The sequence below is a fragment of the Labeo rohita genome, chromosome 7 (genome assembly GCF_022985175.1).
Source record: "Labeo rohita strain BAU-BD-2019 chromosome 7, IGBB_LRoh.1.0, whole genome shotgun sequence".
Classification (NCBI taxonomy): domain Eukaryota; kingdom Metazoa; phylum Chordata; class Actinopteri; order Cypriniformes; family Cyprinidae; genus Labeo; species Labeo rohita.
In genome coordinates this window covers 7,124,905-7,150,118 of record NC_066875.1, presented here as the reverse complement: position 1 = coordinate 7,150,118, position 25,214 = coordinate 7,124,905, and the positions used below count along the sequence as shown (strand labels likewise).

The 25,214-nt window shown below is 35.5% G+C and overlaps 1 protein-coding gene across 6 annotated transcripts in view; it reads left to right on the top strand.

The window, feature by feature from the left end:
- Nucleotides 1–921: 921 nt before the first annotated feature.
- Nucleotides 922–25,214, top strand: part of sbf2 (SET binding factor 2) — a 169,574-nt gene continuing 145,281 nt past the window's right edge. For all 6 annotated transcript variants that reach the window (XM_051114468.1, XM_051114466.1, XM_051114465.1 and 3 more), the window contains exons 1-2: nucleotides 922–1,086; nucleotides 16,352–16,437. In XM_051114468.1, the coding sequence (XP_050970425.1) occupies nucleotides 1,032–1,086; nucleotides 16,352–16,437 (141 nt within the window). In that variant the 5' untranslated portion in view covers nucleotides 922–1,031. The remainder of the gene's footprint in view (nucleotides 1,087–16,351; nucleotides 16,438–25,214) is intronic.

The window sequence follows — 25,214 nt, the reverse complement described above, 5'->3', positions numbered from 1 at the left end:
CTGCTAAAAACAAACAAGCAAACAAACAAAAAAAAAAAAACAGCTAAAACCAGCCTAAGATGGTTGGCTGTTCTTAGCTGGTTTAAGATGGAAGTAGCTGGTTTTAGTTGGTTGTTCCAGCTGGTCTCCCAGCCTGACCAGCCAAAAAGTGTTCAAAACCCCTCTATAACTAGCCTGCTGACCAGCTAAAACCAGCAAACCATCTTAGGCTGGTTTTAGCCTTTTTTTTCAGTCAGCAGTTAGTTTGAATGTTTCCTAACAGTCTAACTATAGCTGTTCTATTGTGTATAAATGAGATTACATACGGTCCTTGTGTTACCCTTCTAATGATAGCTGGTATTACATCTTTACTAACTGGATGATGTGAGTAATGTGTGGTCATTAGCTGGCCCAAAGGATCTAGATTATGGATCAGCTGGAATACCAGCTGGTGGGGCTGAGAATGACCTGGCGGCTGGTTAGAGCTGGTATACCACAACAAGCAAGCTGATATGACATGTGGTTTCCAGTAAGGACCATGACATAATGCGACAAAATTACAACTTAAGTAACTTTAACAGTACAATAACTTACTTTTACCACCCACTTTTCTTTCTTCAATAATGTTTATTATCATCACATACTGTATGAAATATTACTTTGAAACTTTTACATTTACATTTGAAACATTGTGGCATCACCAAAACAAATTGAAATTCTGAGGGCATGACGCTTATCAGTGCACCAGCACGAATCTACCAACTCACGTTTGCATAGACATTCCACACTAAGACTAACTAAATAAACAGTAATTCATTTTGCACTATCAAAACATTACATGACATTATTCACGTTAGGGAAAATCATTTCACAGTATGCTAGAGCAGTATGTTTATTATCCCTGGTGTCAGTGAATGCAGGACCCACGCCCATGCACGGACAACCGCCAGTCCACGCAGGCGCACTGGCTCCCTCTGTGTCAAACATGGCTGTGCTTTTGAAGAAAGAAAAATGCTGAATTGTGTTGCAGAATTTCGCCAAAAGAGGAAACAATGGCTAGACTGGCTGATTATTTCATAGTGGTGGGATACGACCAGGATAAGGCTGGTAAGTTGCGGTGTGTGTGTGTGTGTGTGTGTGTGTGGAGGAGTGTTGTGATTTATTTAGGCCGTTAGCAACAACTACTGCAACACTGCTGCTGCTGTGGTTTAAGAGATTAACAGATGGATTTCACTTTTTTTGACGTTTTATAATCGGTATCGATAGGAAGTATGTGTCGGCTTTAGCAGGGAACAACACTGGTTGTTGCTGTTTGTGTTTATGAATGAATTAGTACGTGCTTGTCTAAATGGGAGGAAAGCTGGCTAGGATGGTGTGGTCCTTTTGCTATGTTTATTATGTATGTACAACACAGCGTATGCTAATGTTTTCATAATAACGTGCAGTAAAATGTTTTTATGTGATATATGAGTGTTTAGCGCCATTCACTAAGTAAATCTCAGCACACACCCACTGTATTTGTCGCGTGTACATGTAAACAGTGAAATAAAGCGCGCCGTGACTCATGCGGTTGCTTGTTACTATTTGTTTCCAAGCCGCACTCATTGATCTCTAAATGGCGATTTTAGCGCACTACGCAGGATTGATTTCCACATTTAGCCGTGAGGTTTGGGTCAGTAGAGAGCGGTCCGGTTGTTTCTGTATGTGTGTGTGCGTTCATGAGGATCTGCCGGAGAGCTCTTCCTGTGTTGTGGAAAGCGGATGCAGAGGAAACAGGACTTTACGTGTCTGGAACTGTGCGTAATCGTGTGGAGTCTACAGGTGCTCCACGCTTGCTCTCATTTACAGCACATGATCATGTTTACATGCGCAAATGCTGTAGGAAGCAGCAGGTCATCTGGAAAGCGCACGTCTGCACCCGAAAACGATGCTTGTGAAGTGTTTACTATCCCTTGTTACGCTGATTTAACTCTTTAACTGTCAAAAGCAATGCAAATATTTGGGAAAACACTTTATTGCACTTCCTTTCATTCCCAGCTTTAAGGAAAAATGCTATAGTTTTGGAAAAGAAATTGAAAGTATTTTTCTTACCTGTAAAGCCTGCTGTGTGATATTTGATACATTATTTTCTATGGCCTCTGTCAACATGACCAAAACTTTACTGAAAAACCGGTTTTTCTCAGTCTGCTACATGCTTTCTGCCCTCTGATTGGTCGTTCATACCTTTGAGCAATTAAAAGAACTGTAGTGTAATTCTAAAAACATCTGCCTTCATGTCATGGTACAGTACACCTGTCTTTTTCATGGTACATTACACATGTCTTTGTGAAATATTTACTGATTCACTATAAACCAACATTTGTAGTTATAATAATATTTAAAGAAAAACATTTATTTGTCCATCTCTCATTGCATTATATTACATTATTTATTTGTCCCCCACAATTAAAATCACAGAGCTTTGATCATGAAACCAAGCATTTAAATAACTTACTTATACTTATTATTGGGATGTTAAGAGTGGTAACTGATATTTATATGAATTTTCTGTAAGTGTAGTTTGATATATTGTTAGAGATGTCATTCTTGCAAAACAACCAACCAGAATTGTGCCATCTTACTATATTCAGAAGGAGCTTTATTACCAAGTATGTTTTTGAGTTATGAAATTTTAAATGTTGAATTTGAAATTTGAGTTATGAAACTTTCCTCCTCAATTGTAAACTTCATATTCTGTATTCAGACAAAGAATGATCTCATCTCCATCAGTGGGATGGAGATTCCCTGCGTTTTTATGATTGTTGCTTGTCAGATTGTATGGTGTTGCATGAGGCAGCAGAGGCAGATTTTGCATCATTAAGGTCCTTTAGTGTCATAGTGTCAGACTGTAGCCGTTACATTGCAGCTGAGACTGTGGTCCTGACTGACTGCGTTTGTTTTCGGAGTTAAGTGGCTGTGCAAAATAGGTCATGGACTGCTCGTACTGTGCTTCAGCAGGAGGGAACACTAATGAGATATTATTTAAGCATGCTATTATCCGTATTATTTCCTGAGCCATAATTTGAGATCGAAAGCTGTTATATTCCTGATGCTTTCCATCCAAAGTGACAAAAGGTTAATTGCTGAGTCAGTCTCCTTTAAGAAGTTGCCCTCATGGTTTGTTTAAAGCCACAGAGGAACAGAGAACAGTTCTGTTTTTATTTAATCTGTAAAAATAATTTACCCTTTTTTAAATCAAGCCATTCTTAGCATCTTGTCTGTGTGACGACACACCGACAGAGGCCGTTTCCACGATAGTTGATTGACACGGCCGTCTTACCTTAGACCCACCTTAAATGAGCAGTAACAGTCCAATCACCATTGTTTTGATGCCGGAACAGGGACGTAGACAAGAATGGCTCCTAAGCGATTGAGGTGTTCTATTGTTGGATGTAATAATGAACATAGTAGTCGTCATTTACTCTCAACATCTGAGCTACTGAAGATATAGTGGATTACGTTTGTTTGTGAAGGGAGTGTGCCTCCCGATCTAAACAAATGCATCTATGTTTGCGCAGATCATTTGTGATCCAGCTTCACTTACAGCAGAAGTGAGTATAAGGGTTTTTTTTAAGGAATCTTTGCAGTTGCTTTTCCTAATAACGTGCTAGTTAGCAAGTTTCGTGGCTAAACGCGGCTGAAGTAAACAGGCTCTACACAGAGAGAAGAGAGGGGTGGGGTGAGCACAGCTCATTAACATTTAAAGCAACATCGACCAGAACAGGATGATTTTTGCAGAGCTGATTTTGGCAAGGTAAAAAAAGGTATTTTTTACACTACCATTAAGAAATCTGAACCAAAGCATGTTATAGACTTTTCATTAAGACCGTAAAGAATCATATCAACTTGTGGAAAATGGGCATCCGATGACCCCTTTGAGTGTTTTTACACTCTAAAAGTGGTTCAACCTCATTTTAGATTATATATGAAACATTCAAACAAACTTAGGTGACTTAAGTATTACAAATGAAGGCTTGAGGACCTTGCAAACTTGCATGCCAGCTATGAACTTACAACAGAAATATTATATATTTTGTATTATATTACTGTATTATATACAGTATTATATATTTTGATATAGGGCTGCACAATTAATCGCACAATATTGTGAGGCGCTCTTAGTCAATGAAGCCGGTACTTTGATTAGTAGTAAAGCTCCATCACGTGCGTTCAGCTGGAGCGGCAATTAATCACACAATATCGTGCGATTAATCGTGCAGCCCTATTTTGATATATAGCCTAACTTCAAGGCCAGAGACATTGACTTGAAAACTTGTGATGCACCGAAATTTTGGCATAAAAAATTTGCCATAAAATATTTTTAACTAAATGTATTTTTTAGAAACAGTTTTGGGCAGCTGAAATCATTGATTGAAACTCTTACTTTTAGGTAGTGCTTCTCCGATGGCGCGTTTTGACTGTGTCAGTGTCATTTCATAAAACTACATACATGTCAGCTGTATGGATGCATTGGCTGGGTTGACAATATTCAAATTTTTCAGTGTTTTAGTAGTGCATAATTTTGGTGCATCACTAATGAAAACTTTTTAGTCCACTTAAATCCACTTTTAAAAAGTTTGAATTTTTTTAAGACTAAGGCTCAAGTATGAAAACACTCACACCCATAAATTCTTTAATTGTGAGCTGAACTCCATCCATTTCCACAGGCTTTCTTGTAGCCTGTGTCTTCTCTGAATAGACAACTGTTTATGTTTTGAAGGAGTCTTGGTGATGTTGCAGTGTCTTTCTCTGCAATGATAAGGGTCCATAGAGTTCAAATGAGTGAGGCCTTTCTTTCAGTAGCTCAGAGACACTGACTAGCCTCTACTGAAGGCATCAGATAAGCTGGCTTTCCTCCAAGCTTCGGTCTTTAAGGGCTGCGCTTGCTGAATCGTCTCTGTCACTCGTGGCATATGAATAGGTAAGCAGTGTCCAAATACAGATATCCAGTGCATAAATGGCTGTGTTGTGCCGGGGAACTCAGTGTTCTTGACGTCTGTGTGGGGTTGCGTGAATTCACGGATCATCCTTACTGGAACAGCTGGAATTTTTATCCCCTTTAGATAAAGATAATAAATGAGAAGGCATTGCATTCCTAATTTAGAAGAACTGCTCAGTGATACTTTTCTCATGTTGTAGAAACTGTTGCAAATTATGCAGTTGTGTATTAAAGTAAAATATGTTTTTTATTCTGGGCCAGTGAAATTAAAGTGGGACAAGTAAAAATCTACCTGACTGTTCTGACTAGGCCAGCAGAATTTTTTTTAATGCCTAATGTGGATTTATAAGTATAATTCACCCCAAAATGAAAATCCTGTCAACATTTACTCACCTTCATGTTATGTTCTTCAGTGTTCCACAGAAGAAGGCCAAGTTCCAAGTTGTTTAGAGAGAGTAAGTGTGTTCTTTGATTGAACATGACTCAACAGAAGGACATTGGACAATGGTTCCACTGAATGGTTCCATGATTAAATCACGTGAGTTTCCATCATGTAGAATTACTTTCCATGCACGTTTAGCCAAAGTGTTATAAACACACTAGCAAGTTAAATATAACTTTTTTTTACACAGACACTACTACTCAAAAGTTTTTGAATGGTAAGATTTTTAATGAAGTCTCTTCTGCTCACCAAGCCTTCATTTATTTGATCCAAGTACAGCAAAAACAGTAAAAGTTTAAACTATTTTTATTATTTAAAAGAACAGTTTTCTATTTGAATATATTTAAAAATGTAATTTATTCCTGTGATCAAAGCTAAATTTTCAGCATCATTACTCCAGTCGTCAATGTCACATGGTTTTCCTGTGGAATTGGGCTACTTTAACACTGTTGCTGCAGGTTGTTTTTTTATGTCCATGGGTTTAAGCGACTCCAATGAAATTGATATTTAGCTCTGGAATGTGAATTTTACCAGGGAATCCCCACTAAAAAAAAGTGTATTTTTTTTCCCCCCAGTTTGAGTATCAGTTGCGCAGATTTAGTTGTGAAAACCTGCCAATTCTGGAGACTTGTGAATGTCTAATGTTCTGTTATGTTGCTATTTTAAGAGACTTTCTGTTATGTTGATGTGTTTGGGCAACTTACCATTGCGGTGAAGTGTGTGCTCAAAAAATACACATTTTTTGGTGGGGTTTCCCTGGTAAAATTCGGGAAGTGTCAAACTTATTTTAAGCTACTTGATTAAAAACATGTTCATTCAAAATGAACACATTATACAAGAAACTTGATACAATTATCAGTTTTTTTTAATCATAAAAATCATTTTTTGAGTGTATTCTCACAATGGGTGACCATTTTATTGGCTCGAAATGATGCATCTCAAAAGGACAAAAGGACAAGTCATTGGCATAGAAAAAACAGGATATATCATTATTTTGCAGCATAAGCTGAGTGGTATTTTGCAGGGTTTTTCACACAGACTGTTTAATGCAGGACATTAATTCATTTAACCTGCAGTTACAAATGCAAAAATAATGTTTTGATAAAAAATGTTTTAAAATGAAATGTTGAATGCTGATATTTGAGATAATTTTGGGGGAAAAAAGGGGGAAAATACTTTAAATATAAACCAAAAACCACTGCATGAGTGAGTCATTGAGTCATTCATTCAACCGATTCGTTCAAACAGCTGATTGATTCAGTAACGAAACACAATCGTGTTGCTCAGAGATGCAAAAACGTTCTGCTGTGGCTTTGAAACTATTTTTGCTGTCGAAACACAGCAAAAACATGAACTGTTGTGTCTAAAATGTCACTTAATATTAAATTCTTGTTTATTAAACTGTTCATCGAATCAATATATTTGGAAAAAAACGTCACTCTTCGTGTGATATTACTATATCAAATGATATTAGGGCTGGATTTTGAGTTCGATACTTTTTAGGCACCGACCGAAATGCCTTGATACCATCAAGTATCGAAAAACCTCGTTGTCGTCCTGTACCAAACTTCGATACCTAAGAGGTTAATCTCGTCAGTGTCAGCATACCAATAAGCCTGCAGCACTAGGTGTGTTCGACTAGAAGCGGCGCTGCGCAGATTGGCGGCTTTCACACTAAAAAAATGCATTAAATAACACTTTATTTTAAAATTTTTCTCCCTTTAACCAGCCCTTTGCAAACCATGATGAGAAGTGTCAAACTTATTTTAAGCTACTTAATAAAAAACATGTTCTTCCAAAATGAACACATTATACAAGAAACTTCATACAATTATCAGTTTTTTAATCATAAAAATCATTTTTTGAGTGTCATCTCACAATTGGCGCTAAATGATGCATCTCAAAAGGACAAAAGGACAAGTCATTGGCACAGAAAAAACAGAATACATTATTATTTTGCAGAATAAACTGAGTGGTATTTTGCAGGGTTTTTTCTTTAAAAGGTCTTGTATTGATTAAACCTGCATGCTGAAATATGTATTACATAATGTAAGTAAAACCTGGTGCCGGACACTAAACATATCATGAACAAAACAGAGTGTTTTTAAGCATTTCCATATGCAGATGTTTGTGTGATCTCTCTTTTTATACATGACAGCTGTGAACTGCTGGGAATAGAGGCATGCAGTATAGAGCTTAATATTTGAGATTTCTTCAGTATCTGATGAGCTGGTCCATGTATTGGAGTGCTGCAACAAATTAGCCGTTGGTGTTAGTGGATGAGCAATGTTTTCTTGGCTTTTTCCATCAGTTTATTTTAATGAACATCTGTAATGTCTAAAGATTAGTGTTTTTAAGAAGTAGAATGCTTTCCGAAATAGTCCACACAAATGTTACTATGTATTTGTAAGACTCTGACTCATATTCAGTTTCAATTATGAAATGCTCGAAATGTTTGGTTATTCAACATGATATGTCTTTTGTTTACAATTTGTCAGTTTAAAACTCTGTAAATATGCAATATTAAATATGTGCTTAATTGCTGTAACTAATCAGGATTTCAGTAGGCATACAGTACTGTCTTAGTGTGCTGGTACTTTGGCAGGTTTAGGACTTCCATGGCCAGCTGACTCCTAAAAGCTTTTGATATTCTTCATATTCTGTGCTGTGTTTAGTTTGCAGGAATAAGATAAATGAACTCTTTCAATAAGTTTAAATAGATTTTAACCTTTTATGGGCATTTTAACCTTTTATAAGACCATTGACGTAGGTACGGCAGCAAAGTTCCTTGATTATTATGCTGGAATGAGAGTATAGTTCCTGGTCATATCAGCCTAGAAAATCACAACTTTTCATTTTCCGTCAGTCTTAGTACATGATGTAACTACGGAAGAGTCAAGTTTTAAATAGGAAAAAATATCGTCATTATATATGGTCATTTTTGAGCGCGATGCTATCAGTCTAATCAGATTCAATGATCTATGCTAAGCTGTGCTAAAAGTGCTACCGCCAGATCCAGAGATCAGCTGAATGGATTCGAAAACGGTAAAACTCAACTGTTTAACTCTAGGGGAGTCGATGAGCCTATTTTCAAAAAAAAAGTGGAGTGTTCCTTTAAGACCCTAAAGAATCATATCAGCTTGTGGAAAATGGGCGTCTGATGACCACTTTAAATGGAATCAATAAATTTAAATATTAAGACATTATAGGGCTTTTACCAATCAAATGAAATCAGTATCAACAGAACTTGTTTTTGCAATGCAGAGGTGTCACAGAATTGGCATTTAGATGCATTCACACAGACTGTTTAATGCAGAACATTAATTCATTTAACCTGCAGTTACAAATGCAAAAATAATGTTTTGATTAAAATGTTTTAAAATAAAATGTTGAATGCTGACATTTGAGATAATTTGGGGGGGAAAAAGGGGAAAAATACTTTAAATATGAACCAAAAATCACTGCATGAGTGAGCCATTGAGTCATTCATTCAACCGATTCGTTCAAACAGCTGGTTGATTCAGTAACGAAACACAATCGTGTTGCTCAGAGATGCAAAACTGTTCTGCTGTGGCTTTGTTTGAAACTATTTTTGCTGTTGAAACACAGCAAAAACATGAACTGTTGTGTCTAAAATGTCACTTATTATTTTCTTGGTTATTGAACTTCATCAAATCAGTATACTTGGAGAAAAACGTCACTCTCCGTGTGATATTACTATATCAGATGATATACATATAAAAGTCATACAGGGACATTTTTGCCCCCTTTTCTTGAATTTTGGGGTAATTCAAAATGCATTTTAATAGACTAAATCACACAGTGAAAGATTTCTGCGATATATACTCAATAATGTTATTTAAAAAACAATTAAATCCTACTTTACAGAGACTGTTTAATGCATCTCAGAAGGTGGAATAAATGCATTTACCCAGCAGACACAACTGTATACGTTGATATATAATTTGGTCTGGCTTTTATCCACCTTGTTCATTAACACAGAAGTAAACCTATGGGTGAGGCTTCCGGTTCGTTATCCATTATAGGGAAGTAATGAAAGAAATAACAGTGCAGTAAGTGCAGTAAACGGTAAAACTGTTTACACTATAAACCAGTGTGTTCATAATCAAGATAATGCAATAAAATAACATAGTAAGTCACACCAGTTTGCAATATCAAGCAGCAAAATTAGCTGTTTTGTACAGATAAAAATAGCTGGACGTGGCTATTAAGAGTAGTCTTAAAGGGATAACCCAAAAATGAAAATCCTGTCATCATTTACTCACTAAACGATTGTAGGAGTTTTATTTTTGGGTAAACTATTCCTTTAACTGTGTAAAGGCTTTATATTTTTACTAAAACGTTTGTATTATATATCAGAAATGCTGCAGAAGGACACTAATGATGCAGATGATTTGTTGAATCAGTGTTTTGATGCATTAAAACTGAATTGCTACTACAGTTTAAATCAGAGGGAATGATACAGGTATTTATTGGGCAGGCTGTTAAACTGACTTTATGACTATTTGTCATTAAAAGAAGCTTTTTATCAAAAGCACCATCCTGCTGGGACAGTCATCCTTTTTATGTCTGTTTTGTTATTGATGTCTGCTTCCTGCTTTGATTCCTTTTAAATGAAAGAGTCAGTTCCTGGAAAAATCACATATGTGTGAAGTCTATGCTAACATTACTAGCATAAATGAGTGCCTTGTGGTTAGAAATGACACTTCTAATGTACAGAGGAAATGTTTTGCTGCCACTGGACAGTGGAAAACTGACCATGTAAATCTTTGAAGTTTATTACGACGTATTATTTTAACACCTCTATTAACGTTTTATGAATAATAGGATGTTGATTTCAGGACAGATTGTTTCATGGAAAGATAAGCTGGTGATATCGACTGGAATTGTGTCACGGAAGTGACACTTTATTTTGGTCTCTTCAGCAAGGCTGTTTTGCAACAGAAGATTGCAGTTTTGGCCTAGATCATTCGGATTCACTATTAAGATGTTTATCGTGGCGGACAAAATGTGCTTGACAGAAAAAACGAATGCAAGTGGAAAAACAAAGATGATTGAATTTGTCCAATGATTTGCCTGCTTTAGACGTCTCTTTGTTTCTCACTGAAGCTGGTGAAAGGTTGCACTGATGAACTGTTGATGAACTTGGATTGATCACTTTCAGTTTTCTGATAAGTGATAATATGGAAATATCTGAAGCGGTTTGGATTGGATGACCTATACCCCAACTCTCCAACAGTGTTAACCGTATTTCTTTCTATAACCAGTTGTAATAAGAAGTCACAATACGATCATCAGCGAGAGCTTGAGGGTCTTTGATGCTGAACTGCTTTGCACCTTTGTTCAGATCACCCGGTTGTGGGGTTGACTTCAGACAGCCAAAATAAATTACACTTATGTCATTTTGCTATTTGTTGTATTCGTTTCTGGCGCATCAATCCTTTGGAAAACCCTGTGAGTTACATTTTGCTCCCGACATTTATTTTTTCAGTTACGCAGCTGCTCTGGTCTACTGGCGCGCTTCCTGGAATCTGGATGTTTTGACATCACAAATTTGCTAATCTTTCATACCCTTTACCATGCAAATGATAGCATTTTCCTTTGCATATCTTGTTTTTTGGACAGCAGTGTGAAGGCCGATTGTGGGATGGCTCTGGGATTTCTGGAAAAACTCACTTGTTTTGTGAAGCAAAATATTTGTTTTACATAATTGATATAGTGCAGAACTCGGGCATCAGAATTTTTCCAAAGACCAGTACAGATGGGATGCGTTTTGTCTCCCCTGCACACCTGTGTGATGACCCAGTTCAGGTTACATTTTAACGCGGTGGTGACGCAAAGAAAAACCAGCTCCCTTCTTTTCAGCTGTCTGTACTGTCGATCTAGATCAGAACGCCTGAAGATTAATTAAATTTCCAGGGAGTAATACAAGTAGCAATAAATAAGGAATATCGATGACACAAATATTTGAATTTGAAAATGTTTTCTATTTGGACAAAGTCTTTGCATTTCTCTAATTTTCTCTAGTTGAATTTGTACAAACCCCCTACTTAAAGTGCTAAGAGATTAGTTTAAATCTTTTAAGATCAGTTTAGAATTAAAATTTCCTGATGATTTGCTCGCCCTATGCCATCCAACATGTTCAGGTCTTCCAAACATTCCAGGATTTTTCTCCATATACTGGACTTCAATGGGAGCCAACAGGTTGAAGGTCCAAATTGAGTTTCAGTGCAGCTTATGAACAAGGGTCTTATCTAGTAAAACAAACGGTCGTTTTCTAAAGAAAAAACATTTTTAATTACAAATCCTCAATACAAATGCAAGTATATACATTTTTTTTTGTTGTTGTTGTTTTTTTTTTAAAGAAAAAGCTAGATAAGACCCTTATTCCTCAGCTGGGATCATGTAGAGGCTTTTGAAGCTGGATTGAAACTGCAATTATCAAATATACAGTTTAACATCATTATACTCAAGTATTTTACAGTCGGATGCCATAATTGACCAATTAGAATAAAGTTTTGTGACAATCAAAGAAACAATAAAATATCTACATATTGGAATGCTTTGTCTGCTTTCCCTTTGGCAACAACTAGAGCACCCTGGCAATAACATAACGTCATGCTAAAAATTGCTACACATTATGTTGAAACTATAGGAATGCCCTTGCGACCGTCTACGGTACCTCAGGGTTGTGGCGGCGTGTTGCATGTTCAAGCACCACTCAGGTTTTGTTCGGAAAAATGTAAAATATAATTGAGTACGTTGTATTTGTTTGTATAAATTCCAGACTCTGAATCGATGTTTTGTCTTTCCTCCAACGCAAACCACACCTCACGACAAGATTTGGATGTGTTATTCTCTGCTGTAGGATGTGTTTTCAGGTCACAGTGCAGACATGCGCATGTCAGGACCAGAATTTACTCCGTTAGCTGAGTTTGATGTTTGTGTCATGACTGTTGCTTAAGACTTCAGTTGTTTGAAATGTTCTTTAAACAAGTTTACAACATGAGATATGGAGTGAAAAATACCGTTTGACAGTGTTTCTCACAGGATGTTTTTGAGAGAGGATACTTACTATCGTGTGTTTCTGTTCTGTTGTGGGGTTCAGAATCAGGACACGGCAGTTACGTTTAATGTTAACGTCATGCAGTGATGAATGGTTAGGGAAATATGAACTAATTTGAGTAAAATGTTCTGGAATGTGAGGATTTCTCAAGTGCTGATTGGCTAAAACCTGCCGGCTCAGAGCTTCTCTTCACCAGTAAACACTGACAACACAACATCAAAGCTACCTTTCTGCCCTATAGATCTCTGCATAGTGGACTTCACAAAGTATTCAGTAAGATTCAAATTATATAGAGTGTGTTTGGGTTACGTAAACATAAAAAGGAGTTGAGAAACCAGCATTTTATTTGAATGAATTTACCTCAGGAGTGACTGCTAGGCTTCTGTGTGCAAATTAGTGCTGTCAAATGATTAATCATGGTCAGTCGCATCCAAAATAAGTTTTTGTTTACATAATATTGTGTACTGTGTATATTTATTATGTATATATAAATATACACACATACAGTATGTATATTTATGTTTTTACATGCATTTACATGGATATATGTATATTCATATAATTTATATTAAGGATGCGCGATATTCTTTTTTTAAGAAAAAGCTAGATAAGACCCTTATTCCTCAGCTGGGATCATGTAGAGCCTTTTGAAGCTGGATTGAAATTGCAATTATCAAATATACAGTTTAACATCATTACACTCAAGTATTTAACAGTCGGATGCCATATAATTCATTCATATAATTCATATAATTTACATTAAGGATGCACGATATTGGATTTTTGACAATATCTGATATGCCGATACATGCCAATACCGAAATATTTATTTTTGCTTGGAAACAACACCAAGTCTCTCCAGTGGGGAAATTGTAAACAAATTATTTTTACTTTTGTTTAGTTTTTAACAAAAACCTATTTGTTAGAATAAAATAAACAATACTGAAGTTCTTTTATAATGACAGTACCTTGAAACTTTGAATATAACTATAAAAAAACTACAGTACATAATTTCTGCATATTTTTTTTTCTCAGAAAGATGCATTGGTAACCCATTTTATTTTAAGATTTAATTTTGGAGATCATCTAAAGCAAAAGAGTTTTAGAGCTCTTTTAGAGCTCATAAATTGTTTAAAAAATATTACACATTAATGAATAAGTATATATAAAATTAATTAATTTACAAATGTCATGTTTGTGTGTGTGTGTTTTTATTTTTTACATTTTTTTATTCATGTAAGCTATAACTTCTGACATTTGAATCAAAACAAAATCATGATTTTATGATATGAATTACTACTTTATTTAATCAGAAACACAGTCTAAAATTTTAGCTTATTCCGATATCACTCCGTTAATATCGAGCATCCCTAATTTATATTATATATATATATATATATATTTTAATATATAAGCATAACATAACATATTTTTCTTCAGTATATACATGCATGTATGTGTATTTATATATACATAATAAATATAGCCTACATAGTACACACACATATTAACAAAAACAAAAACTTTTATTTTGGATGCGATTAATCTTCTTACAGCACTAGTATAACATAATATAAAATGCAAATTACAAACAGTTATAGGGATATTTCACCCAAAAATGAACATAATGTCATCATTTACTCACCCTCATGTTGTTTTAGAACACAAAAACAAAAGAAGAGATTTATAAATGAAATGGCATCCAAACAACATTGCACCCCTTTGACTTTAATTGGAGGAAAAAAAGAAAAAAAAAAAATATATATATATATATATATATATATATATATATTTTATGTTCCAGATAGAGGTGAGCGATATACCGGTAGACAAAATTTACCATCAGAAATTTGTCAACTGGTAAGAGATTTTGGACTATTGTTACTCACTCACATGCCATTGCTGTGCTACAAAAATGTATCATTTACACACATTTTTAAGCATTGCGAAAAAAGAAAAAGAGATTTTAAGTTGTTCAAATGGCAGCATCATTTAGATACATGAACAGAGTTATTTTTGCTGCTTTATAGGCCCTGTACAATTAAATACACACACTTGTATGTGTCAAAATGCCCATTTTTGCAAGCATCCTTGTAAACACAGTAATTAAGTCTTAAGTGAAAGCAAACACCTATAAAAGAAAACACATGTATAAAACAGTATATTGGATCCTGGCAGCTCTTAAAGTGACAGCAGTCTAATATTCCTGCCATCTTTGATTCATATTAATCAAACTACTGAAAAAAGGGAAAATCTTTCATTGCTTCTGACTAAGTCACTGTTTTAATTTTAATAAGAAGGAATATATAGTTAATTTACACAGTGTAGAATATGCAGTGTTTTTATACATTTGATTACTTTATGCAAAGTATGTAGCATTTCTTATTTGTTGTACTGTAGTTTTTTTGTCCTGTTGGTTGTAATTAGTTTCTTATTTTTTAATATAGATAAATATGCTTAGATGTATTATACTCATATTATATTCACATATGAAAGAATAACCCTAATCCATAATCTGTATATCCTCGATCTCTAATCTGTCTTGCCCGAAGTGTTTGATGACATTACAGGGTATTACAGTGGGAATCAGAGACCCTGCAACTCAAAACATAGCTTTTATCTTTCTGCACAGTCCACATGAACCCAAGTTCAAGCCCATGTTTTGACTTTTAAAGTTATGATTTAATCTAGATGCAGGTTGACTGTCAGCACTGTACTGTTTTCCTAGAAAAAAGCAACAAGTCTGTGTCAAATAAATATATGATCGTATCAGAGAGAAGATTGCAAAACAAATAGTTTACACAAAAGTGATAATTTACTCACCCTCATTGGGCCCCATTGACTATTGCTGTACACACAAAAAACAGAGATGTTTTCCAAAGTATCTCTTGTGTTGCGCAGAATGAAATTCATACAGGTTTGGAACGAGATGAGGGTGAGTGAATGATGACTGAATTTTCATTTTTGGGTGAACTTTCCATTTAATGTCATTTTGCATTAGAATTCAATTTTTCTATTATGCACACATTCACACATCTTGGCAAAGGTTTTCCCAAACAGTCAAAATGTATTCACTCAAATTTTAAAAGCTTATTTCCAAAAGCAATATCTTGATGAAGTTTTTGTCATTCTGATCTGTCCAAAAATGTGACAGTCCAGCAGTACTTTTGTCCAGAGCATATCTGCCCTGTTTTGTCTGTCTGTAATAACATTTTGTTAATAGTCTTTTCAAACTCACATTATGATAAACTGTAAAGATCTCCACCGTTCCCTGACCCAGTATTTACTCCAGGTTCCCGTCCTCTGTTCCAGATACTATCAGAAACACAGGCAGTGATGTATTCACCAGATAAGCATATGAAGAATGATATGTAGTACTTACTTCATTTGATAAAGTCTTAAATCCACATTAAGATATGAAACCTTAAAATTTGCTGTTAAAAGGTCCCTTTGACCTCTTAGTTCCATTAAAATGTGGTACATTCTCTATTTTTGGTTGTCGGCCAGGGGTATTTGTATTCATAAGGACCGGTATTGTCATATTACAATGTTTACACTAGTAAACGCTAATTGACGAAACCCTCTTGGACTTGTGCACACAATGCTTTCTTTGTCGTTAAAAAAAATGGGCCAGGAAAGATGGTTTTTGGAAGCCAAAAGACCAGAAAGAATGCACGAGGAGTGATTTTGCCAGTTAGGAAACCTGGAATTGTGATCACGTTTAACAGTTTTTTTTAATGTTCAGGATTGTCCTGATATGCCCCATACTACTACTCATGCTGTTTTGAAAAAAAAAAAAAAAACTGTGCTGAAATTCCACATCCCAGTTAATGCACTGTCTTTTTTTTTTCTCTGGAAATTTTAGGATCCGGTGAAGGATGTGGCAAGATCATTCAACGCTTCCCCAGAAAGGACTGGGATGGCACGGCATTTCCCCAGGGTGTGGAGATGGTAAGGAATCATTTTTGTTCTGTTTTCTGAAAACAGAAACCCAGCAATAGACCCAAGTCATTTATCCTCCCTTCTGGAAGGAAAAACTGTGTATGTTCTACCTCTTTGTTTTTTCCAGTTGTTTTTTATGATGGATTTTCAGTTTTGCCGTTGGTCAGCTGTGCTCACTTGATTTATATGATCATTCTAAATAGAATAAATGTGACATTGCTGGGGAATATGAGTTGGTTTTTTCAACTTTTTTTGTTTTCCTTGAAGTTACTGAAATCTGTGAATACATCTGCCCACATCCTCGGAAACTCATGTGGTTCTGATATCAGCCTTTCCTTTTGTCAACAAACGCATAATTAGTGTTTACTTAAAGGTTTATCCCGGTCGCCTCCATTTGCTCTAATTGGAGAATTCCAAGCCCATGTCCTGTCCATTTCTTAAATGGCATGCCGAAGTTGTCCGATCTATCGCTCTACACACTCTGGCCCAATTAATAGACACAAATCAGTTTAACTCTGGACCAAATATTTGCTTATCTGAGCTGGAGAAGGATATGCTGTATCTCCTTAGTGGCAGTGGCTTTAAAACTGTCCTGGTTCTTAAGTTCAGAAGCTACCAAAGTGCAGCTCAAGCTGTTGGGCTGTGGCCTAGTTAATTGTTTGTTTACTTGTTTATCAACACGTAATGCGTAATTCTTGACCTTTGCGTGAAATTGTGGGGACTGAGATGATGGTCTACGCATGCTACTTCTTTCATCCTGTTAATTATCCGAACGTCATTGTAAGAATATATTAATTTATTTATATATGAACTAAAAGTTTGACTCTAATGTAAAATACACCTTTTCTGATTAGCATGTTTTTAATTTCTGAATTAAGATTAATTTAGATATTTTCATATTTTGAGAGACAGCAAGTTAGAAGGTGATGCAGCTGTCATTGTATCATAATGAAGAAAAGGAGAGCGAAAAAATAAGTAATGTGTCGATCTTTCATTATTATTTTAATCTGATTTAGCTATTTAACTTTTGACTTCAAAAAAGGTAAAAAAAATGTGCAAAAAAATGGAGGAAATTATGTGATGTAATTCAGAGAACCTATGCTGAATCTCAAGGCTGTGTTTCAAGGTCAGTAAGTCTCTTAAAATATAATATAATTTGACCTTTTCATGACCTTTTCAAGGTCGACTTCCCAAAATGATGTTTATGAATTATAATTCCTTATACTTTAAAACGTTCAAAACAAAATAACAAGTGTTCAAGGTGTAGGGACAATATGTTATTACCTTTTAATTGATGGTTACACTACATGACATGAGTCATTAAAAACCCTTTATACGCCAACATGAATACAAAGAGGACATTTTTGAGAACTTGGCACATGTGTTTTGGCACATTGTAGACACTCTTATTTGTCATTGAGCCAAACACAGACTGTTCTCCCTCTGCTTTCTTGTTTTATTAGTCATCTAAGTGAACCAAAGAAATATGTTTGGTTACACAATCTCCTTGGATAACAGTGGCATTTATGATATGTGGCTTTGCATTTGTGTAAAAGTTTGCATTGGAGGACACTGGCTATTCAGTGTAAGAAGAGGGTCATTGTTCACGGCGAGGACTGATTTTGAGTCTGGCTGTTAACACTCACCTGCTGAGACATGACCACGAGCACCGTCTCCCACTGATTCTGAATCTGCAGAGACTGTAATCTAGACAGTCATCTAGAAATTGGCTAATGAAACGCAGGTTCAGTATCCTCCAGCAGGTGGTTGAGTCTCTGGTCAGCCAACAGGTTACACAATCTGGGTCGGTCTGGGCCTCAGATGTTGTTTTTATCATTATGAATTCTTACTGATTTATCTTTGTGATTCCAAGAGGACATTATCCGTTTCCCGCTCTAGGAATGATGGTTGTTTCGTCTATCAGAGACAGTGGAATTGGATTTTACTCCATTTCTGTGGTTTGAAATACACTGAGCAGTCACATTATTTGGTGTAATACAATGAAGGTCCTTTCCTCAAGAACTGCTTATGTTTGAAGGCGTGTATTGAGAAGCAGTACAGACTCAATGGCTTCATAAAGTTCCTGCAAGTTTAGGGAATGTCCCTCAGCAGTTGTATATTGTTTATTTTGAGTATCAATGTTCTTTGTGTCAACTGGGACGGATTGCCATTCACTGGATTTTTCTGTTTATTTGATGCACCATTTGTGATTGTTGTAGATGTTGGAACCACCAAGTCTGGTACCAATGTTCATGGTCAAAGGGTCAGAGTGACATTTCAAATTGAAATCACAAACCACAGTTTGCTATTAAAAGTCACATGTTAGCAAAGTGTCCCTCATTACTTAGATTTATGTTCTAGGTTAATCAGCTTACCTCATCACTAGTGACTAACACAGATATTGGTTGGTTCTTTGGTCAACTGTAGAATACATTATGGTTGATAGATTAATTGACTGATGGTTGACTATTAAAAATTTTGATGAACCGATAACAATTTTAAATCCCAAGATCAATCTTTCAGTCTATGTTGTTTTTCAGTGCATGCCTGAAAAACTTTACTATTACTTGTAGTACATCTCCTATCCAATAACTGAGATAAGCATTGTGCTTTCTTTCACTTAATATGACACAAAGTCCTTCAAAATTATGTTGGTTTTATTACAAAATTTAAAGAATATATTTGACGTCTGGCAACTGCAACAGTGAAAGCAACTTTCAAAATGCTAAATTAAAATTAAATGATTTCAGGATAAATAACCAGCGAACAAATATTGCAGACGATTATCCTGATCATCAAAATTAAAGTATGATTTATTGTGCAGCAGTACCATATAGTTTTATAGTAATTCACCAACTGACAGGTAATACATGGTATGTGTCCTAAAAAATTATGTTAAATCAAATTGAATCAAGAACTTATGAATTGGAATCAAATTGAATCATAAAATCTTTGTCAATACCCAGCCGAATAATACTGTATTCTTACCAAAAGCAGAATCTGCTTGAACTTAGACTGTTTATTTTTGGGCGTCTCTAAATGAGCTTAATATAAAAAGGCAGGTTTGAGTATCGATTTCCATTAGTTAAGAAGTACTATTGTTATTATTTTACATATTAAACATATTTTGAACATCTATTGCAGTGGTCAACCCGCGGCCCGTCACGAATCCAAACGCGGCCCGCCGAACACGTTACAAAATAATTTAGTTTTACAATTCATTTTTGTTTTCACATTAATTTAAAAATGTACTAAAGAAATATAATGTTTTTATATGAAATAATTTTGTTTTTCATATATTATTTTTAGACGTTAGCCTATGTATTCACGTAGGCCTAATTACACATTTAAAGGGGTCATCGGATGCCCATATACCTAAGTGGTTTTTACGATCAGAAACTTCTTAAACCAATGAATAATTTATTCCAGGGGATAAATTATGTGTATACCCACTTCTTCAGGCACCACTATACCACTGTTTATTTATATCAGTAAATGTAATTGTTAGATATCATACTATTTATAATATTATAAATCTGGTTGGTTTGTATTGGTGATGTATTATGTAAATGATATGTGGCCAGCGAGACCATAGTGCGGTCCAGTGGGAAAAAAACGTTGAGAACCACTGGTCTATAGCACTTATGCATGTTGTTATTGTTATAGTTTGCATTGTAGCAAATTTTTCACACTGAAAGGTTATTAGTGGTTTTATGTAAGAATAATTGCAATGCTGTTTTTCCATTTTCTCATCTCATCACATGGTGTTTTTGAGTAAGCGCTCTAGAACAACATTCATCAAACACATTCACATCTCTTTGAACACTGCGGGGACAGCACAGTGCATAGGGTGGGCGATTTGTCGTATAAAAATAGACCAGAGCTGTATGTATGTCATTTCTTGTTAGTCATTGGGTGTGCCAGTACTCCCAGCGGAATCGAACCAGGAGAGTATTTTGCTGGTTTTCAGGAAGCATGGCTGGAGTTCATCTGCACAGCATCATCTCCGAAGCATTCAGCAACATGTGGAGGACCCCATCAGCATAGTTTCTGCTCTGTCAGTTTACTCAAACATATCAGTATGCACACATGTTCCTGCTGATCTCCCTATCCAATGTGTTTCTTATGCTGCGATCCGACCTTGTGTAATTTTTGGCTGATTTATGCGGTCTAAGTTTCTTTTACGGTGCTCACGTACACTTTTAAATAGTCTTTTGATTCCCACGTGCAGTTGCTGTCAAGCATCTGTGAGTGTTAATAGCAGAGCGCACAAAAATGTTGACTCTAGTGTTTTACAGCGTTACAGATTTTCAGAAAAAAATTTCCGTCAAATTGCGTGGAAGATCCGTTTAGTCTAGTTGTGTGGGTTTTATACAAAGCTGTTTATTTTGGACTCTTGTTAAATAATGAAAATAACAAACTCATAAAAGCGCATTGCTGGGGTTAAGCGTCCCCAACACGAAAATGAAATGGTCTCAGTCCCATCTTTGTAGTTTTATTGAATATTGCTTTTAATATACCAGCCGGGCAATTTGGATTTTTGTCTTGGTATGCAAATTGTTATTATTTGCAGATTTCTACAGATTTCGCTCTGTTTTTAGTTTCGGAACAGCAGAAATTCCTTCTTGACCACAACAACCCCCAGCAAACTAAATAGCCACAGATGAGGAATGTTCCAAGTATAAAAGGATAGAAAAACACCCCATCGTGTTTACAGCTCTCGTTCCAAAGGTGTTTTCAATCTTGGAGGAAGTTCGCCAGCTATTCTCCTTGCGTGCTGTTTTTAACCCTGCCTCACATGAAAGTTCAGCTCGATTCATGCAAATTCAGCCGTTGCTTAATGCTTAGATCATGCTGGAAAGACAGTACAGGGACAACAGTTGGAGGGGACATTAAACAGCTGGTCTGAAGATGGTCTACAACTAGAGCAGTGCTATCAACAAATAAGAGTCAGGCAACCCATAAATAACAATGGCTGGCCGGGTTAGTTATAGGTCTTGACACAGTTAAGAAAAATGAATTAGGACTCACAAAGCGTGTCATTGGGTTGAAAACATGATGGATTAATCAGTAATATGTTCACTTATAGTTACTCAAATTTGATTTATTTTCTGTTTTACCCAGTTTGTTTGTGAATATTTCAGATTTAAAGGAACACCCCCTAGAGTTAAACAGTTGAGTTTTACCGTTTTTCAATCCATTCAGCCGATCTCTGGGTCTGGCGGTAGCACTTTTAGCATAGCTTAGCACAGATCACTGAATGTGATTAGACCAATAGCATCTCGGCGATCAGCTGAATGGATTCGAAAACGGTAAAACTCAACTGTTTAACTCTAGGGAAGTTGGAAAATTAGCCTATTTTCAAGAAAGTGGAGTGTTCCTTTAATTATATGCTGTGGTATTGAGAAGTATTGGGATATTTGTATTTACATCAGTTTTACAAATTAAAATTTGTTTTAAATACTAAAATGATAGATATGTTGTATAAAATGAAAACACAGTTAATACTTTCTTATTATCAAAATTTTGTGACTTCATAGAGCCACTTAAAATGTCCTTGATTTGTTAGGAGTTAAGTGTCACAAATTTGCAAAAGTTAATTTAGTTTTTTAAGACCACCTATTTTATTTTATTTCATTTTATTTTAGTTTTTTATTTTTATTTTATTTTATTTTATTTTACTTTACTTTATTCTTTAACTGCCTTAAAACTCTCTTGCACTGCCCTGGTATCATTTGTTTGCAGATACTTATTGCTTTCATATTCTATTACAGTATACAATAGTTACAATAGTCCTCTAATCTGAGGTGATCCGATTGTATTGAGCGAGGAACATGGTTTTAAATGCCACATTGTCAGTGGCTGTGTTCGAAATGCCATACTATCATACTACTTGCACTATTTCTGCAGTACCCAGTATGTATTCTGTGCATAGTATGCAAACTTTCTGCATGCATGGAATACCCGGATGACCTACTACATTGGCCAGAATCTGCTAAATATAACTTAAGTATGAAATCAGTATAGAAGCTGTGGTCGGAATGGCATGCTACCATACAACTCCTGCTATATTGCAGTATGACGTGTATACTGTAAACGGTATGTGAATTTTCCTGGATTGAACCCAGATTATTTGCTACATTTGATGTATGCATCTGAAGACACTGCATGGTATGCTGTTTCCCAAAATGCAATGCGTTCCATGTGACGTTTCATTTTCTAATGCGTGAGTAAACTAGAGGCAGGAATAGTAATTATAAATGTATATGTACACATGTACATACACATGTAAACTACAAACTATAAAAAAAAAATTGTACTTTCATCTCTACGGCACTTTTCCGATCATGTAAAATGATTATTTATTAATAATACAGTGTCATTAGCTATGCTTAGCTATAAGTTTAGGGAGGTTTTTGTCCCAATCAAGTGGCATTCATCTAATACATTTTATGTATATATAATTATTTACTCTTAATATGTTATTGCATACTGTTTTATAATGTACTACAGTACTGAAGTATAAATATCTTCCACTTAACTACTATTTACATGTCTAAAGAAAAAGCTGCTATTTTAGTGTAAACAGAATTTATTATTATTTTACTTAGTGTAACTATATATTACTGTTTCCACTTTTCCAAATATCATTGTTCAGTAAAAGACAGCTCAGTTTTGATTCAGTTCTGTCCACTATGTAAAGTTTGTCAATTATGAAATGAATTCCACTGGGCAATATAGCATTGTTTTGTAGTATGAAGTCTTATTAACAAGCCTTTGTAAAATGAACAGTTAGCACATTTGTTTGTAAGGTAACAACCTCGACAGCTGTGCTAAATTAATGTTAAGTTTTTGTGACAAGCATACTACTCTGAAAAAAAAAAAATTGCTTATTGTATACTGTTTAACACACTATTCTTAGAAAAATAGTAGGCAGTATGCACTGTGTACTGGGCAGTAAGCAGTAAACAAGTATGCCGTTTCGAACACAGCAAGTGTTTTCTCGCTCAGAGCAGGGTTTCTCTTGCTAGTGGACAGGAAATGGAAACCCAGAGCTGGAAAACATGAAGTGATTACAGAACACTTTGAGCGGGGGAAACATTGTCATGTTTAACATGAGGCAATTTCGCAAGGACACACTGTGGTTTGTTTGTTCTGTACTTGACATTCAACGTTGCAGCATAGAAGGAATGTGATAACCTGCAACCCGAATCACAGCCAGGATGATATTCAGCACACCAGCACTCTTGCTCATGTGATGTTTCTTACTATCATACATTTTAAGTATCCAGATAGTTTTATAAGAAACATGGATTCAACTTATGAAAAGAGTCTGTTTTAATCCTCCTAGGGTTATTCTGCTCTGTGCTTGATGAAAAAGTAAAATAACGAAAATAAATAGGTGTTACACAATTATATTGTGTTTTGACGGTGATCATGGTAATTTTTGTTTATAAGTTCTCTGGAATGTGATGGTTAAATGTCACAAATCATTGTTGCAACATGAAAGTACTCTCAAAGCCTCAACCAGAGGAAAGTTGACATGCTTCACAGATAGCAGAGGAATGACTGGAATTATTTCATGGTTTTCCCTCTTTGATCTCGGTGGGCTGCAGATTATGTAGTAGCTGAATGCTTTTAGAGTTTCTAGATTATTTACCGACATTCTTACGAAAATGTTGCACTAATAAATCAGTCAAAATCATAACTATAGTATGTTGAGTCACAGATGTTCTTCTTGCTCACGAGCATGCACTTACTCAGAGTCAGCAGCTATATTAGTCACATTTTAAGGACTGAAGAGTCCCGTACATTCCTCTGTGCTTCAAGTTGTGCTTCAAGAATGTCAGGGTTGCTCGACTGCAGTGTGCGCTCACATAAAATGACTCATTTAGCATTGATATAATTCAAAATGCATTGATGTAGAACATTATGTTGGTTTGGATTTCCTCGTTTATTTTTAGACTTTTTACCAGTTTTTAGGAAATAATAATGTAGACTGAACAGCTTGTACTCAAACCTAGATCCTTTGATCCAGACTTTCAAAGCGTAAGATCTTATGCACAGCTGCATTTTCTTATGGGATCAAGAAAAGATGCATTTTGCCTGTAATAGGTCAATTTGATTGATTTCTAAAGGCTTTGTGAGTTTATTGTTTGTTTTAAAATGTCAAAGCAGATTGAGTGTCCTGGTTTCTCACGTAGGATGCTTTAGATGAGACCTCTGACAAACAAGCCGAATTTATGACTGTATATGTGCCAGTGCCGATGGCGTGTGGTCAGGTGCATCCCAGAAAGGTTCCATGTCGGAGATGACCTTTAATAGTCATTCAGCTGGAATAAATGGTAGATGATTTATTGCGGTAGTCATATGGAGCCTTTTGTTCATTCATTTTATTTTTTGCTTCATTATTGTTCTTGATGCAGTGAGGGCTTAAAACAAACCCTTGGTTTTAAATATCTATTAATGAGATTTATTGAAGAGTACTGAACAAGAGTTGAGGGGTATGTTAAATATTTAGGATTTATCCAGTATTAGTTTTGTTAATATCACACTGCTTTTAATAGACATTTTATTTAGCCATTTGTTTTCTAAAGACTGTGCCTGAGGGTGGTTTCCTGCCTGTTCCTCATGTCATGACTTGTGAATATGAAAGCACCAAGACAGATATATTTAGCAGTGTCTCTGTTTTATGATAAATTACCAAAACAGTTGAGAGGGGAAGGCTGATTCAACGAAGCAGTTATTTTAAACTGTCCAGCAAAACAGTTTAAAACAGTAATTTG